The sequence below is a fragment of the Kwoniella bestiolae genome, chromosome 7 (assembly GCF_000512585.2).
Source record: "Kwoniella bestiolae CBS 10118 chromosome 7, complete sequence".
Lineage (NCBI taxonomy): Eukaryota > Fungi > Basidiomycota > Tremellomycetes > Tremellales > Cryptococcaceae > Kwoniella > Kwoniella bestiolae.
In genome coordinates this window covers 1,751,872-1,767,003 of record NC_089247.1, presented here as the reverse complement: position 1 = coordinate 1,767,003, position 15,132 = coordinate 1,751,872, and the positions used below count along the sequence as shown (strand labels likewise).

The 15,132-nt window shown below is 48.3% G+C and overlaps 5 protein-coding genes across 5 annotated transcripts; 3 read left to right on the top strand and 2 right to left on the bottom strand.

The window, feature by feature from the left end:
- Positions 1-120: 120 nt before the first annotated feature.
- I302_108569 (uncharacterized protein) lies at positions 121-2,659 on the top strand (the record flags this gene model as incomplete). Its single annotated transcript, XM_019193665.1, has 15 exons — positions 121-197; positions 275-383; positions 454-531; positions 581-652; positions 710-740; positions 803-1,238; positions 1,286-1,363; positions 1,428-1,532; positions 1,590-1,600; positions 1,652-1,859; positions 1,945-1,976; positions 2,040-2,098; positions 2,181-2,269; positions 2,320-2,442; positions 2,509-2,659. 15 exons carry the CDS (start codon positions 121-123, stop codon positions 2,657-2,659), a joined length of 1,659 nt encoding a protein of 552 aa, XP_019043788.1.
- A 201-nt stretch (positions 2,660-2,860) lies between these two features.
- I302_108568 (uncharacterized protein) lies at positions 2,861-5,967 on the bottom strand (the record flags this gene model as incomplete). The annotated part of the gene is made up of 9 exons (XM_065870697.1): positions 2,861-3,513; positions 3,603-3,737; positions 3,844-4,099; positions 4,190-4,653; positions 4,708-5,101; positions 5,189-5,447; positions 5,510-5,632; positions 5,689-5,699; positions 5,914-5,967. 9 exons carry the CDS (start codon positions 5,965-5,967, stop codon positions 2,861-2,863), a joined length of 2,349 nt encoding a protein of 782 aa, XP_065726769.1.
- A 432-nt stretch (positions 5,968-6,399) lies between these two features.
- On the top strand, positions 6,400-8,594 carry I302_108567 (uncharacterized protein; the record flags this gene model as incomplete). The annotated part of the gene is made up of 11 exons (XM_065870696.1): positions 6,400-6,467; positions 6,536-6,720; positions 6,789-6,882; positions 6,937-7,080; positions 7,145-7,370; positions 7,436-7,636; positions 7,710-7,787; positions 7,851-7,883; positions 7,955-8,125; positions 8,210-8,473; positions 8,556-8,594. The coding sequence occupies 11 exons, from the start codon at positions 6,400-6,402 to the stop codon at positions 8,592-8,594; spliced, it is 1,503 nt and encodes a 500-aa protein (XP_065726768.1).
- A 451-nt stretch (positions 8,595-9,045) lies between these two features.
- On the bottom strand, positions 9,046-11,593 carry I302_108566 (potassium uptake protein; the record flags this gene model as incomplete). The annotated part of the gene is made up of 3 exons (XM_019193668.1): positions 9,046-10,977; positions 11,030-11,290; positions 11,345-11,593. 3 exons carry the CDS (start codon positions 11,591-11,593, stop codon positions 9,046-9,048), a joined length of 2,442 nt encoding a protein of 813 aa, XP_019043791.1.
- Positions 11,594-12,657: 1,064 nt separating this feature from the next.
- I302_108565 (uncharacterized protein) lies at positions 12,658-14,920 on the top strand (the record flags this gene model as incomplete). The annotated part of the gene is made up of 10 exons (XM_019193669.1): positions 12,658-12,678; positions 12,728-13,454; positions 13,508-13,710; positions 13,768-14,117; positions 14,169-14,262; positions 14,321-14,415; positions 14,472-14,503; positions 14,557-14,616; positions 14,665-14,767; positions 14,818-14,920. 10 exons carry the CDS (start codon positions 12,658-12,660, stop codon positions 14,918-14,920), a joined length of 1,788 nt encoding a protein of 595 aa, XP_019043792.1.
- Between the last annotated feature and the right edge of the window lie 212 nt (positions 14,921-15,132).

Here is a 15,132-nt window from a genome sequence, read left to right as displayed (position 1 = left end):
CTACTTATCTATCAACCTGAATGCAGTTATATTATCGCTTCTGTTGACACCTCTGGTACGAAAATCCCGTCTTTGAGTGAATTGTCAGAATAAGAAAGAAGGATGACTGTCACAAGCGAGATGTCACTCCATCACCATCGTGATCCCATTGAAAGCGAGGAAATTAGAAGAGATGATGACAAGTTGGAACATCTTGGGTAAGTGCCGTCTCACGCAGCATTGCTATGTAGCCTCTGGCCAGCAAGCTGACTCCCTTCCGCTCTGTTCCACCTAGTTATCATGCGGAACTGAAACGGACATTCACTTCGTGGGAGACGTTCGGTGTAGCTTTCTCTATCATGGGTGTGGTACCATCTATTGCCAGTACTATATTTTACAATCTGGTACGTCTAGTGGTATTTTCGCTTGTGAGGAATGTATACTGTTACACTGTTGCTGACCGTAATGAATCAGCCTTACGGTGGACCGGTTGGAATGATCTGGGGATGGCTAATTACTTCTGTCTTGATCCTGTCCGTTGGTCTATCCATGGTGAGTCATTTCAGTGTACACCTCCTTCTGTGAGCTGATCATGCCAAAGGGAGAATTGGCCAGCTCGATGCCAACTTCGGGTGGATTGTATTTCTGGACACATAGACTAAGCCCTCCACAGGTGAGTATATACAGTTTGAGGGACCTCTCATGGTTGTATCTGACACATGGGAAATAGTATCGTGACTTCCTGGCGTGGATGGTTGGATGTGAGTACGGTCCTTGTGCATGAGACAAAACGGGCCTCCTTGACCGACTACTCTCGATTTAGACAACTCGTTCCTCGGAAACGTTGCGGCTGTCTCCTCTCTTGCATGGGCATGTTCAGGCATCGTGTTCGCCGCGGCCTCGATCAACAATGCGAACTTCATCTCTACGGCTGGTCAACAATTCGGACTATACGTTGGCATTCTCATCGTATGTGGACTGATCTGTGCATACGGTACCAACGTCTTCGCTCGACTCCAAACCCCGAGCGTAATCCTCAATGTCCTCCTTGCCCTCGTCACCGTCATCGGTTTGCCAATTGCTCGGCGACACGAACTTAACACAGCCGCCTTTACTTTTGGGGGATTCGTGAACTTGACTAGCTGGCCGAATGGTTTTGCGTTCCTCCTCTCTTTCTTGGCTCCCGTATGGACTATCTGTAGCTTCGACTGTGCGGTATCGATCAGTGAAGAAGCCACCAACGCCTCAATGGCTGTACCGTGGGTGCATTCCTGTCATGTGTGAAGCCATGCTGACCAGTCACCAGCCAAGCTATCGTTGGCGCGATTGGGAGTGCTGGTGTCCTCGGCACTGTGATCTTAGTGATCCTCTCTCTCACCATGGGGTAGGTGGTCATCATCATCAAATGTGCAGCCTTCTGTGCGTAGCTGACAAAGGGAAATTTTCAGCCCCGATGTAGCGGCGGTTAACGACGATGCGCTTGGCCAGCCATTAGCGTTTATCTATCTGCAGGCATTTGGTCAAAAAGGATCATTGGCCTTGTGGTCTTTTATGTGGGTGGCATCCCTTGTCAACCCGCATCATCAGCTGACAGCGTTCACATACTACAGGTGCATTGCTCGTATGTAAAACTTGAACAATGTTGGCGAATTGTAACTGACGTACTCCGCAGAACTATCAATGACAGCCTCGCTCATCCTCCCTTCTTCCCGACAAGCATTCGCCTTCGCCAGGGACGGAGCGCTTCCTTTCTCACGGTTCTTCCATCACATCGATAAATTTAGTGGAACGCCTGTAAGAGCAGTCTGGTTGGTGGTGGGTTGTGCGATACCTCTAGGAGCTTTATGTTTTGCAGATCCTGTAAACTACTCGGCCATAAAGTAAGCTCGAGACGGCTCAAACATCTGGGGTCGCTTCTCAAATTGAAGATCACCGGACTGAGACTGTTGTTTTGCTTTGAATTAGCGCTATTTTCTCCTTGGCCATTATGGGACCGTGTAAGTGGTCCCTCCCAATATAAGTCTCTGAGTAGATAATTTCCGCTCACAAACCGTGTTCAGACGTTGCCTATGGGATACCCATTGCAGCCAAGCTTTTATGGGGTCAGGATCAATTTGTGGTGAGTTTGACAGACAACTCCATCACAATTGTTCGTAATCTCAGCGGAGATCGAGTTCGCTGAAATGAAATGTCTACCGCAGCCCGGTCCTTGGCATCTTGGGCGTTGGAGTAGAACATGTGGTATCATCGCGGTCACATGGATGACGTTTGCCATTGTACTTTTCAGCTTGTGAGTTCAATCCTTCATGCGCCTGTTTGGCTTCTCATAGTCGGAACTAGCCCCGCCGATACCGATCCCGATGCTGGCTCCTTCAACTACGCATGTCTGGTGGCTGGCGCGGTTTGGATATTCGCTACGGTGTACTGGTTCTTGCCCAAGATTGGTGGGAGAACCTTCTTCCGGTGGGTCCAGTTTTCACACATTGTCTTTCCGTTTGCGTACTTGCGGGAGCTCATTCCGTCTCACAGTGGTCCAAATACCACTGAGGCCGGTATAAGTATCGAACAGGATACAATGTCTCCCACAGTTGTGGAAGATCCCTCGAGAAAGAAAATAAGCGGCACACCTGAATTACACGGAGGATCTCATATCACGCCTGTCCCTTCCAACCAAATATAGCATGTTACCGAAAACAAACCTCGATTGTGATTTAAACGGAAATTGTAGTTGTGTCGTGTGAGAAAAAGTAGCTGGAAATGCATAAATTGTCCACGTAACAGAGTTAAATAATTGTCGTACAACAAAACTTCACAGCAAGCATACTACTTTGAAGGGCTGTACAAAGATCAGATTGTAGGAAGCATAATGGTCTTCCTTCCTTCAATGACCCCCACGAGCAGCCTGCATCATGAATGCCATCAGCGCAGATTGGACCGATGTATCAGGATTTGAATTATTGCCTGACATGAGCTCTTGACTAGGTCCGGTTTCATGGTCAAAAGGTATTTGCCAATCTGTATCTGCTAGAGTACCGGTATTAGTCGTCCGTGCGGAAGCAGCATTGCCGCTACTGGCCAGTTCACCATCTAAATCGTTGGTCGAGCCAAATTCGAAATCGATCATCGAGTCCCACAACGGGTTCGAAATGTTTGCAGCGGTATTGGTGTTGGTGTTTAGGCTATTCCAGTATATTTGAGGTAGTTGAAATAACGCAGAGGGGCTTGATGTCATTCCCATCGAGCCATTTATTACGCCCATGGACGGATCGAAGCCCGACAAAGTTGTGGCGGTGTCGCTGAGGAGCTGCAGTTGATCGTTTCTGCCTTGTTCCTCCTCGTGCACAGATAAATTACGGCGGATCGATCGTAGACCATCAGGGGTGGTTGGCGTAGATGGAGAATCCGGCTGTGGAAGTGAAGATGAAGTGGAGTTGTGGCCCACTGATCGAGAAGCTGGTACGCGGCACTCCGGCCTGAGATTGCCAGCGGGCTTCTTTCCAGTGGTGGTGGCCATTTTGAGTCCCCCTTTGATTACTATTCGGTGGGAACATCTGTCAGTATAGCTTTTCTTATCGAATCTATGCACGAAAGAAGTCTCGTGGGAAATGGGAGGTCCAACTCACGGCCTTCAAAGAATAGCCGATGGGAAGATGCCGCAGGCCATGAGCTGGAAAAGTCTCTCAACCATTTACAACATTGAGCGAAATTGGTCTTTGCTAAATCGGCAGATTGTATTTCTGAGTTCGTGGTTTCGAATGCTTGAAAGATGAACCACCGTAGGACACAAGTCAGCTCCCGTCTTGTCTGTTTTGTAATTTTGGGTGCCATACGAACAAGATGTGACACTCGATTTGTTCGACGTACCTTCAAACAGAGCTGTCAAGCTCAACATGTGGAGCACATCAGAACTGGCGACCTTGAGCAGTTGGTATCTGTCCAGGCAAGTCAAGATATCGATGTTCGACTGAGCTGCTTCGGAACAAATCTGACGGGCAGAGAGAGCGTTCATGTGCGGGTTCGAAGCCGACGTTGCGAGCATTGGGGAACAAGAGGCATTATTCTGGTGTTTAGCTCGGTTAATGAGTCTTGAGTGAAGAAGAATGCGGCTGGTGTGGAACCACTACAACGTCTCCGTGAGAATGAATAGATCATCAGCTCATCGAGGTCCGTTCCCTGCAGTACAAATGAACCAAGTCTCACAGAAACTCACGGCTATACCCACCGCATGGTGAGGAAGAGGGGCTTTGTTCAGTTTCGTATCAACGTCCAAATTCCTCGGTAAAGCCTCCTTCCACTTATTCAGCCTGACGGACACCGCATCGACATCTGATATCGGCGTCCGCCCAAAGAATTCCATATCCCAATCATTGATTGGTGCCGGATATGAAGTATCCAAATCTAGTATATCTTCGACGATCATTCCCAGTCTACATGTCCAGGCGAAACAACTCATCACATACCCTTTTCGAGGAGTGATATGGGCGTATCGATGATTGTGTCCCGTAGCAGATAAAACAGGTGGAGGCCATGTTTCGTATTCTTCCAGTTCCTCTGTACTCGGCAAAGGTGTGGTAGTTTTGCGGTATGTCAGTAGGAATGGGCGACCGGTCTCTTCGGACAGGGTCTTATCGAGAACGTAGGTATTCCAATACACTCTCGAACGGGTCTCCATGTCTATCGCATCGGTTTCATCTCCATCAGCGGTGGACGTGGCACAGGAACTACTACCAATGCCTCCTACCGTGCCCAGTGGGTTCGAGTTCGCGGGGATGGGCATGAGGTTCAGACCCATATTTAATGCCATGGAACATGCTCGTCCAGCATACATCGAAGCACTTTGTTTGTCACCGCACCCAGTTTGACGCAGACTTAGCAGAAGGAGGGATTGGATCAGATCAATGCGGTGATCGTTATGGCATTCGCGTAAACTCTTCTCTGCCATTCGAAACAATCGATCCGCGGGAAAGGATTCAACACTATCTTCGTCGTTATGTGAAGTAGGAGAAGTTGTATTCGAGCCTGGCCGAGTGACACAAGAGGCGATTGCTAGCATTGATAGAAGTAGAGGAGCAGATGTAGTGTGTGGATTGAAAGTGGGTTTGTATATCAATGGCCACACGTTCTGCAATCGCGCAGGTGTCAACGAGAAGACGTTAGCGGTTACTGGTGCCATCTGGGTCCCAAGTTACATGGCAGCCTATTCACTCACATGGACATGCGTAAAGTACAAGGGCAGTAGCTGGTCAATTAATCTACTTGGTACACCTCCGAATGGAACCCTTTGGCGGGGTACGGATGAAGCTCTAGATGGGCCAGCCGTGGGCGCATCTGTCTGAGCCAATACATGGTCCTCGTTCACTGTAGGGGTGCCCGATTGCAATCTCTGTCGCTGTGCTGAGCGTTCCGGTCCTGAGGTAGTGAGTGGCGAAGGAGGGTTGTGCCTTTTTCGTGATCCTGGTTGAGGTCCTCTGGAAGCATCGCGCAATATCAGTCTGTGAGCTAGCACGCAAAGTCGACAACAAACACTGACCTCTTTTGAACGGGTGTTTCAAAAGTACACGTCAAACCATTTTCGATACATTCTTGGCAAGACTCATTCACATTTGTGTCTTGACTGAGATCATCGCGGTTTATTGCGCATTTTGTCCGTCGACTACAATGGTTCGAGTCAGTCATACATCGAAGCGTGTGATTATATTATGGACGTACGTCTTGCAGCTCTATTCAACAATATTGCACTGTTTGTCAGCACGTGTTCATTGGGCAGCTTAGATGCATTATTCGATTTCTTTCCATCTGGTGTCATCCGAGGGAGACAGAGTTTCTTCCTGTCGATTGCACATAACAGTCTTCTGTAGACCTTCCTCAGAGCAGGAGTACATGCTGAAAAGCATCACCCAGATTCGCTGGACGGATGTATGACCATTGACTCACATCGCAAGCCCTTGTCACCCTCCGTTGTAAAGTAGATGAGGGAGCAGTTTCCATCTCTCGTTCGTCGGTCGTCCCGGCTCGCTCTGTTCTTCAAAAGAGTCTGTTTGTTGAGATTGGAGGGTAGAAGGTGGAAGATATCGATGCAGAAATTCAGGCTAAAAGGATGACAAACGTTTAGGTTCGCTATCAGCTGACTCTCGTTTAAAAAATCACCCGGCGTTATCGGGAGTTTATCCAGCACGAGCGATTTCTGCCGGGTTTACCCATGGTTGGCGTTTGTCACGTCTGCTGCCCTGCCAGGATAAATCGGCTATTGAATGACCTGTTTCGCCCCAGGTTAATCTGGTTTCGCTTGTGATCGTCAACCTATATCTCGACAGACTAGATAATGTTGATAGAACATGTTATTAGAATCACAATGATTCGCATCCACCCCCTCAACACTTTCAGACAGCCGCTCTTTCATCACATCACTAGCACGACAACATGACTATCAAGCAAGACATTGAATTACCAGCGTTCGGTAAGACCACCGTCCCTACTGGACTTTTCATGTGGGTCGCCTTCAAGTCACCATCACAGTCCTGAGTTGTGAACATACTGTTGACTTCTTCTTACGCAGAGATAACGAGTGGGTTGCATCATCCGACTCGAAGTCATTCTCGACTATCAATCCTGCGACTGGAGATCACTTCTTGGACTTTGCTCATGCGACAGAGGAAGATGTTGACACGGCAGTAAAGGCAGCTAGGAAAGCTTTCAAAACTACTTGGGGGATGAATGTTGCTTCGACGGAGCGAGCTGCTCGTGCGTAGCCTCCTTCGTTCTTATGACTGAGCTATAAGATGCTGACAGGCGGTAAACTTTGATGTCAGTGCTGTTCAAACTGGCGGATTTGATGGAACAAAATGCTGCGAAGATTGGAGCTCTGGAATCTCTCAATTCGGGAAAAGGCGTTCGCATAGCCCGGTGAGTCACAGGCCTTCGTTTGTCCCAAGCGACCGTCTCTTACTGTGCTCGCAGTGAAGCAGATGTTGCGGACTCTATCGCTTGTCTGAGGTACTATGCCGGACTAGCCGATAAACTTCACGGTCAGACTATCAACCATTTCGGAAAGGAGAAGTTCGTCTACACACTGCATCAACCAATTGGTGTCTGTGGGCAGATGTGAGTGTTGTAGTACATTATGTCTTTCACGACAGGGATGCTCACAAAGCTGTTGCTCGCTCAGCATCCCATGGAACTACCCATTATTGATGTGGGCATGGAAGGTTGCGCCCGCCGTCGCTGCGGGGTGTTGTGTAATAATCAAGCCTTCAGAGCTCACACCTCTTACCGCGTTGTACCTCTGCGATCTGGTTGTAGAAGCTGGGTTTCCAGCGGGAGTAATCAATGTCCTTCCCGGGCTCGGAGCGTCAACAGGAGATGCAATCTCCAGACATATGGATATTGATAAGGTACGTTTTGACTCCCATCCATGCACTACACACATGACCTTACGGCTAACGAGCTACATGGACAGGTGGCTTTTACAGGTTCAGTTCCCACTGGTCGTAGAATTGCGATAGCTGCTGCCGAATCTAACTTGAAAAAAGTCACTTTGGAACTAGGCGGTAAATCTCCAATGTTAGTTTTCGACTCCGCAGATGTCGAAGAGGCTGCTGCATGGGTGGCTATGGGAATTTGGTTCAACTCCGGACAGGATTGCTGTGCTAGTAGTCGAGTAAGTCCGATGCGCATTCAAGTCGTGAAGTGAGATTGAAGAGCCTGCAGCTGATCGCGATGGTATCCTGTAGGTTTACGTGCAAGAAGGCATATATGAGAAATTCTTGACCGCCCTCAAAGCCAAAGCGGAAGCCTGTGCTATTGGAGATGTAAGTGCCTTACATCGTTTCAGATAAGTCTCCTCCGTCTGACAGTACCTCCCTCCCGTTCAGCCTGCAGATGAGAAAACCTCCTTCGGTCCACTGGTAAGATTGATCCCCCGCAAATCCTTCCACCCGGTAGTATTGCTGATCGCCCTTTATTTCGCATGTCTCAGATTTCTGCAAACCAGCGTGACAAAGTCTTAGCTTACATCGAGTCTGGTCGAGAGGCGGGCGCTCGTGTGGTTACAGGGGGACAAAAATGGCCACAGTCCGGTGGAGGGTACTGGATTGAACCCACTATTCTTGCAGATGTGAAGGCTGATATGAAAGCTGTGAAAGAGGAGGTTCGTTTTTCTTTGAAGGTGTTTGACTGCCGATAACCAAAGTCTCGTTAACTAATATCTCTCGATCTTTTCGTGTTGTGATAGATTTTCGGTCCGGTGATAGTAGCGGCGAGCTTTAAGACAGAAGAAGAGGCACTGGAGCTGGCAAACAACACGGAATATGGACTCGCGGCCGCCGTATTCACTAACGACGCTAGACAAGCCACAAGAGTAACTGCTGCTCTCGACGCTGGCACGGTCTGGTGCAATCAGTACGCTTTGTTACATGCTGGTGTCCCGTTCGGCGGGTTCAAGCAAAGCGGGATCGGCAGAGAACTGGGGACGTATGGTCTCGACGCTTATACTCAGGTCAGTGACTTTGGAATATCGAGGAGGTGGATTACGTGTTTGCTGATGATAAGCGTGATGGGTGGTGCTTATGGGCGGGTAGGTCAAAGCGGTCCATCAAAACCTAAGCCAGACCATGTGAGCTCTTTTCTGACACTGATCCGAGTAGATGCTGATGGAGACTGTCAGGGAATGGCCGATATGAAGAAACAGCGCATGTTGTTCGCGGTGTACGAATGCAATTGAATTGAACATATAGTGCGGGCGTTGTATATCCCTCATGCAACATATCAAAGGGCATCGGAATGGTACACAACGGCCTTGACTGCTAGACTATAGGTAGGCGACGACGATTGTCACCCTGATGTCGCAATGAGCTCGGAGCACATGATTCCTTACACACATGTCAGTGCATCTGTTTTTCCCAACAACCATTTGGGTGTTTGAGAGTATTGTATAGGGCCATAAGAAAACTATGCATACCGCAACGCTACTACGTCAGGTACAGGATAGAAAGCGACTTCACCCCTCAAGATTTACCTTCTATCGGAACAAATTTCCAAAAAACCAAGCGAAAGACGATGCTGCCAATATCAAATCTCCTTTAGAAATCCAACCTCGACAATCTGGTCCACCGGGAGCTTCAAGTTTGCGATACGATTCCTGGTGTTGTCCCTTATCCAAAGAAAAGCCCATAACAGCGTTGCTCTGAGATAGCTGGTGCTGTGTCCAATCTTCATCTGCTCTTTCCCTGTGATGAAGAGTACGTTGTGCGTAAAAGCCTTATCCAACAGTCTGACTTCATTAGTCATGAAGTCAGGCGAATTGGAAGATGGATCAGAATGATTTCTTGCATCGTCATGATTCTCCGCGTCTCCATTTTCCGTAGAACCACTTCCAGTGTTGTCGTGGTTTGCCGCGATGCCAGACAAGAAACTTGAGTTGCGCATCATGCCTTTTCCCATCAGCCATGATCGAACCTGCTGATATATCACATGACCAAGATCAGGCGTTATCGCATCGTCATTGAAGCCGTATCGCACAACTACCCTGTAACAGCTCGGGACGGCCAATCGAGATACAGTGTAGCGCTCAGAGGAAGGAACAAATGGTCTGTCTAGCGGTCGAAGGTGGAAGAAGATCATTACCTCCGGAAGCGTAGTCAACTTGAGGACGAATTGACTGAAGACCACTGGCGTAGTCTCGCCTGCTTTGTCGAAGAAAATGCCAAAACCGCGAATAGTACTGAGCTGTGTTCCATTAAATCTATCGGTCAAGTGTAAATCACCGCAGCTTGACTTTGCAATGAAGTGGGATGTGGGAAATCGGTCTTTGGCTTCAGCTGTCCATTGTTGCTCTTTGCCATATCGCCATAGAAGGAAGATGCTAGCCAGCACAATCGATAGAGTGAGGGTGAACCAAGCTCCATCGGGAACCTTGGTGAGGACTGCAGATAGGAATGTCCCATCGAGGCAAGCGAATACCAACCACGGCAGGACGACAACGAGCGGCTTCAAGCCCCACACGAAGATGGCTACGAGAGTGACCATGAGGGTGTCGAAGAAAGTGACAAACATGACGCAAACGCCGTACGCGTTACCCAGACTCGTCGTATTGTTGTATATAGAAGCAACAAGGACAGTCCCAATCATCAACAACCAGTTCGCTACAGGGATGTAGAGCTGACCATGATAAATCTTGGAGGTATGGATGACTCTCAGCTGGGGGAAGTACGAAAGCTTCATGACTTGAGCCAAGAGTTGAAAACTGGCGGTGATGATAGCTTGAGAGGCCACAACGGCGGCGAGGATGGCGATGACAAGAGCCGGATAAAGAGTTCCAGGAGGAGCTGCGTTGAAAAACGGATTCGAGTAGGCTTCTGGTTGTTCGCCGATGAAAGCTGCTTGACCAGTATAAGCCAACACCAGGCATGGAAGAACATAACCGAGCCAACTGATTTGGATGGCTCTTTTACTGAAGGCCCCGAGATCAGCAAAGAGTGCTTCCACGCCCGTGAACGCAAGGAGAACACCGCCGAGTCGTCGCCAACCTTCCTCCTTATGTCGGATCAGGAAATCGAAAGCGTAATACGGGTAGAATGCCTTGAAGACTGATGCGTCGTACTTGACCAAGTTGTACACGCCGAAGACGGCGTTAAACCCCAGCCAGATTAACACTATCGGTGCGAAGACGATGGTTATTCGAGAAACACCTAATGGTTGGACAAGGAACAGGAGGATGAGGATGGCATCCGTCACCCCGATTATTGTACCCTTCGAGATGTTCGGTGCAGCTACTTGTATACCTTGGATAGCCCCGAGTACAGATTGAGCTGGAGTCAAAACTCCATCAGACAGGACCATAGTGACAGCGAAAACGCCTATTATCTTCAGAGAAGTCTTGACGACCTTACTGGTCTCGATACCTCGACGTAAATGTTTCCCGGTGCTCTCGAGATCGCCTGTATCCATCCGCCTCATCTGTACTAGCGATTTTTCTCGAGGATCGCGGTCGGTGATGTTTAGCTTAGCAAGAAGGTCAGTAAGACAGCTTATACATAGAGTACCACAAACTTACATATCGGCAAAGAAGAGAGTAGGTGCTGAAAGTCCCTCCTTCTCCATCATTGTCAGCGTTAAGAATGATGATAACATATTTGACGGTAACCATGAGGAAAAGCGACCAGAGTATCAGTGATAAAACCCCAACTAGATCTTGTTTGTTGGGTGGCTCGGTAAAGGTTGACGAGTAGACATAAAGGGGACTGGTTCCTATGTCGCCGTAAATGACGCCTAGGGATTGGAATGAAACCTTGGCAAGTGACCAGCCGGAGAAGACCTGGACTAGGTGTTAGCATGATGTTGCAGGCAATGGCTGGGCCAACAAGCTCACCTGGGCCGTCCTATAGTCACCTGGTTGTTCTAGTCCAGGATCTTCATCTCTGTCCCCCAACTCCAGACCTACGATTGACTTCCTTTTGGTCGTGGTACGCGCACGGATGTTTGCAAAACCATCTTCATGGACGACAGCGGGGGAGCTGATCTTTGTGATCGCATGGAAGCCCTCGTCCACCTTTGGTAGCTCAGGCTTCCCTTCAGATTCATCCGACGAAGTCAGCGAGTGGAATTGAAGAATTGACATTACTATTCGGGAAAACAATGATTGCTGCGTAATGGACGAGTGATGGATGGAAGGAGCAGTTGAGTGTGAGCAATGGTCTGTTATATGTCAGTAACTGTGTTCCATGAACGTACTTTTGAATACTCTGCCGAATTTTTGTTGACACTCCCCAGTGGCAGGACATGCTGTCATGTCGAGCAGATCCTCCTTCTCATTCGACAAAGCTATCTATTATGAGCGATTTTTATGAATGCATCGCCAGACTGGCCATCAGTAATATTGATCGAAATGTAGCATTTTGGGCTACGTGATACTGATGCGCGATTTTTATGTTATGATAGGAAGGATGCTTTAATGTTCGTTTGTTTGCGCGATTTTGTTATTTGAGCGATTTTGATCCTAATTGAGTCGCAAGCTGATCGAAGGTCACCCACATGGGTCAATAAATGTCTATTCCTAGCTCGCGGTATGCGGGATCTATTTGAGACCAAGTGTGAGGGCTGACCCTGGTGCGCTGAGCGATAACGCATGCAACCCGAGGGAGTTCACGTCGATATTGTTTTTGGGAGAGCATGTATCCGTATCCAGAGAGAGCTTCAAGCAGGATGTGCATTATATCTCACCACGGGTTTTATGGACAGCAGAAGAACAATCTGATTCGTCGGTGATGGGTGATTCCGATCGCGAAGTATGGGAAAGAAATCGATCTTGACTCCCCTGGTGATGATTCTATGACGCATCATTATTCTTAGATGAAAACAATCAAACTTCATATTCCGTAAACTGAACAGTGCTTTTCTATTACTCTTGTCTCGTTTTACATAGGAGTACTCATCGATGATGGTATGACTGGATCAATATCGTCAAATCGTCATTTGCATATTGCGAATCGCCGTGATCAAGAACAGCAGACATCAACGATTGAGATGCATCGTCCATGATGTCGCAACCTGTTGCCATTCACTGCACACCAAACCCAATGGAGTCACATCTTCGATCTTCATATTCTTCGCGGATGTCTTTATTGACAGGCAGATCAACAATAGTAGTATAGACAAATAGATTGAAATAGCACTTAAAGGAACATGGACACTTTGAGAGAATCGGTAAGCTGATTTCGTTGCTCGTCAATGCTTGTATTAACATAAATGCTAGTTCGCTGGCCAAGTCATTCGTGCTATCACAGGCAGTCGCTTACTCCCCTATCCCGATGAACGAGCAGACTATGTCCTACCCAATCGATACCGCTTCTCTGAGAAGACGTCGCAATCTCCACATCAGACCTCCCAATCCCCCTCTGATCACCCCTTCCACGAACGTAATCTCGCTCCAGGAGAAGATGCAGAACGACACGGGCGTGTCAGTACAACTACTCAGGATTCAGATGCTACGATGACGGTGGATGAACGACTAGTCACTAGACAGGGAGGACAAGGATTGTCATCGGAGGAGATCAAAGAGCTCATGGGTAAGAGTGAGATCGTGACGTGGTATGGTGTGGATGATCCGGAAAACCCTCTCAACTGGTCATTGTTGAAGAAGTGCTGGTTAGTGGTAATAATCATGTTGATGACTTCTTCCGTCTACATGGGCAGTAGTATCTGGAGTCCAGCGGTCATGGAAGGTGCAGAATACTTTGGAGTGGGACAGGTCACCTCGACACTCGGTCTGTCCTTGTTTGTCGCTGGATATGGAGTCGGTCCCCTCTTCCTCTCGCCTGTCACCGAGATTCCTGCTGTAGGAAGGACAATACCTTATATCATCACTCTTGCGATCTTCTGTGTCTTGCAAGTGCCAACCGCTCTGGTCACCAACTTTGCGGGATTCGCTGTGCTACGCTTTTTAGCTGGGTTCTGGGGTTCCCCACCGTTGGCGACGGGAGGTGAGTCATGTTGCTCTCGGCAATTACGTTCTTCCCTCTGATCCCGTCCACAGGCGCAACCATCCAAGACGTTTTCGCTGCTCATACCACTCCTTACGCCATGGGACTATGGGGTCTCTCCGCTGGTGCTTCACCCGCTCTCGCACCTATCATCGCTGGATTCGCTGTGGAATATAAGGGCTGGAGATGGTCTTTCTGGGAAATGTTGTGGCTGAGTGGATTTACCCTGGTATTAGCTATATTTGCGCTTCCCGAGGTGAGTATGATACTTGCTGCTCTGATTCTAAATTCCGATTCTGAACCTGCCCATCAGACCTCATCTGGAACTATCCTCCTTCGCCGAGCCAAGCGTCTTCGCAAACTCACCAGGAACGAAAACCTCAAATCTATGTCAGAGATATCGTCAGAGAAGATGACTGGCGCGGAGATTGCCAAGATGACTCTTATCCGTCCCTTCAGCATGACGTTCACCGAACCCATCGTTCTTGCCATTGATTTATACATCGGACTCATCTACGCAATCCTCTACTCCTACTTCGAAAGTTATCCCATTGTATATTCGGAGATGGGCTATGGATGGAGTTTAGGAGTATCAAATCTACCATTTGCAGCGTTGTTGGTGGGAAGTCTGATATCGTATGCTGGATATTGCATTTGGAATAAGTGAGTTGTATTCTTCATTGGCTGCTGTATTGTCGACCTAACAGCTTCTAGGCTTTACTTCGAGAAGGTATATGACGAAACCAAACACCAAGCTCCCCCTGAAGCAAGATTACCAATGTCCATGGCTGCTGCGATCTGCTTTCCAGTAAGTATACCCTCTTCGTCACGACCAATAATAACGTATAGGCTGATCATCCCTCTAGATATCTCTCTTCTGGTTCGCTTGGTCGGCTAACCGAACTCACTGGATCGTGCCAGTGCTATCCGCTGTCGCCTTCGGCATGGGCACCACTTGGATGTGAGTTGTTTGACGGTGACAGGGAAGATCAACATGGCTGATTTCGACCAAACCAGGTTCATGCCATTCCTGACGTATCTACCGCATGGTGAGCCGATTGGAAATACATTCACCTATACAATTGGCTAACCTTGACTCTAGCGTACCCTGAATATGCTGCATCGGTCCTTGCTTCAAACGATTTCTTTAGGTCGATGATGGGTATGTTTTGGACCTCGTTGTCGTAGATATCACTGACAACGTTTTCAGGTGCCGGTATGCCTCTTGCAGCTCATGGACTTTTCGTCAATCTCGGTATCGATTGGGGTAATAGTTTGCTCGGGTTCTTGACTGTACTGTTTGTTCCTATACCGTGAGTACATATCTGACCTTCTTTACACCTAAGCTGACTTGATGATTCAGCTTCGTGCTTTACAAAGCTGGTCCGTGGCTCAGAAAGAAGAGTCCTCGTGCGTTGCACGATGACTTGAAGGAATCTTCGGAAAAGGATAGTGGACAAGCTTAGAACCCCATTCGGTAGCAGCACAAAATGTATGTCCACTCGCAACACAAATCGATCACAGTCACCGGATACACAATCACAGACAAACATACATATTAATCCTACATACTAGTTCAGCCCCACCTACCGTTCCCCACCGCAGATGACCCCCATTTCGAACTTCTGCCCTATTGTAAAAGGCAGATTGATTGATTCATCCTGCTCCACACTTGCCA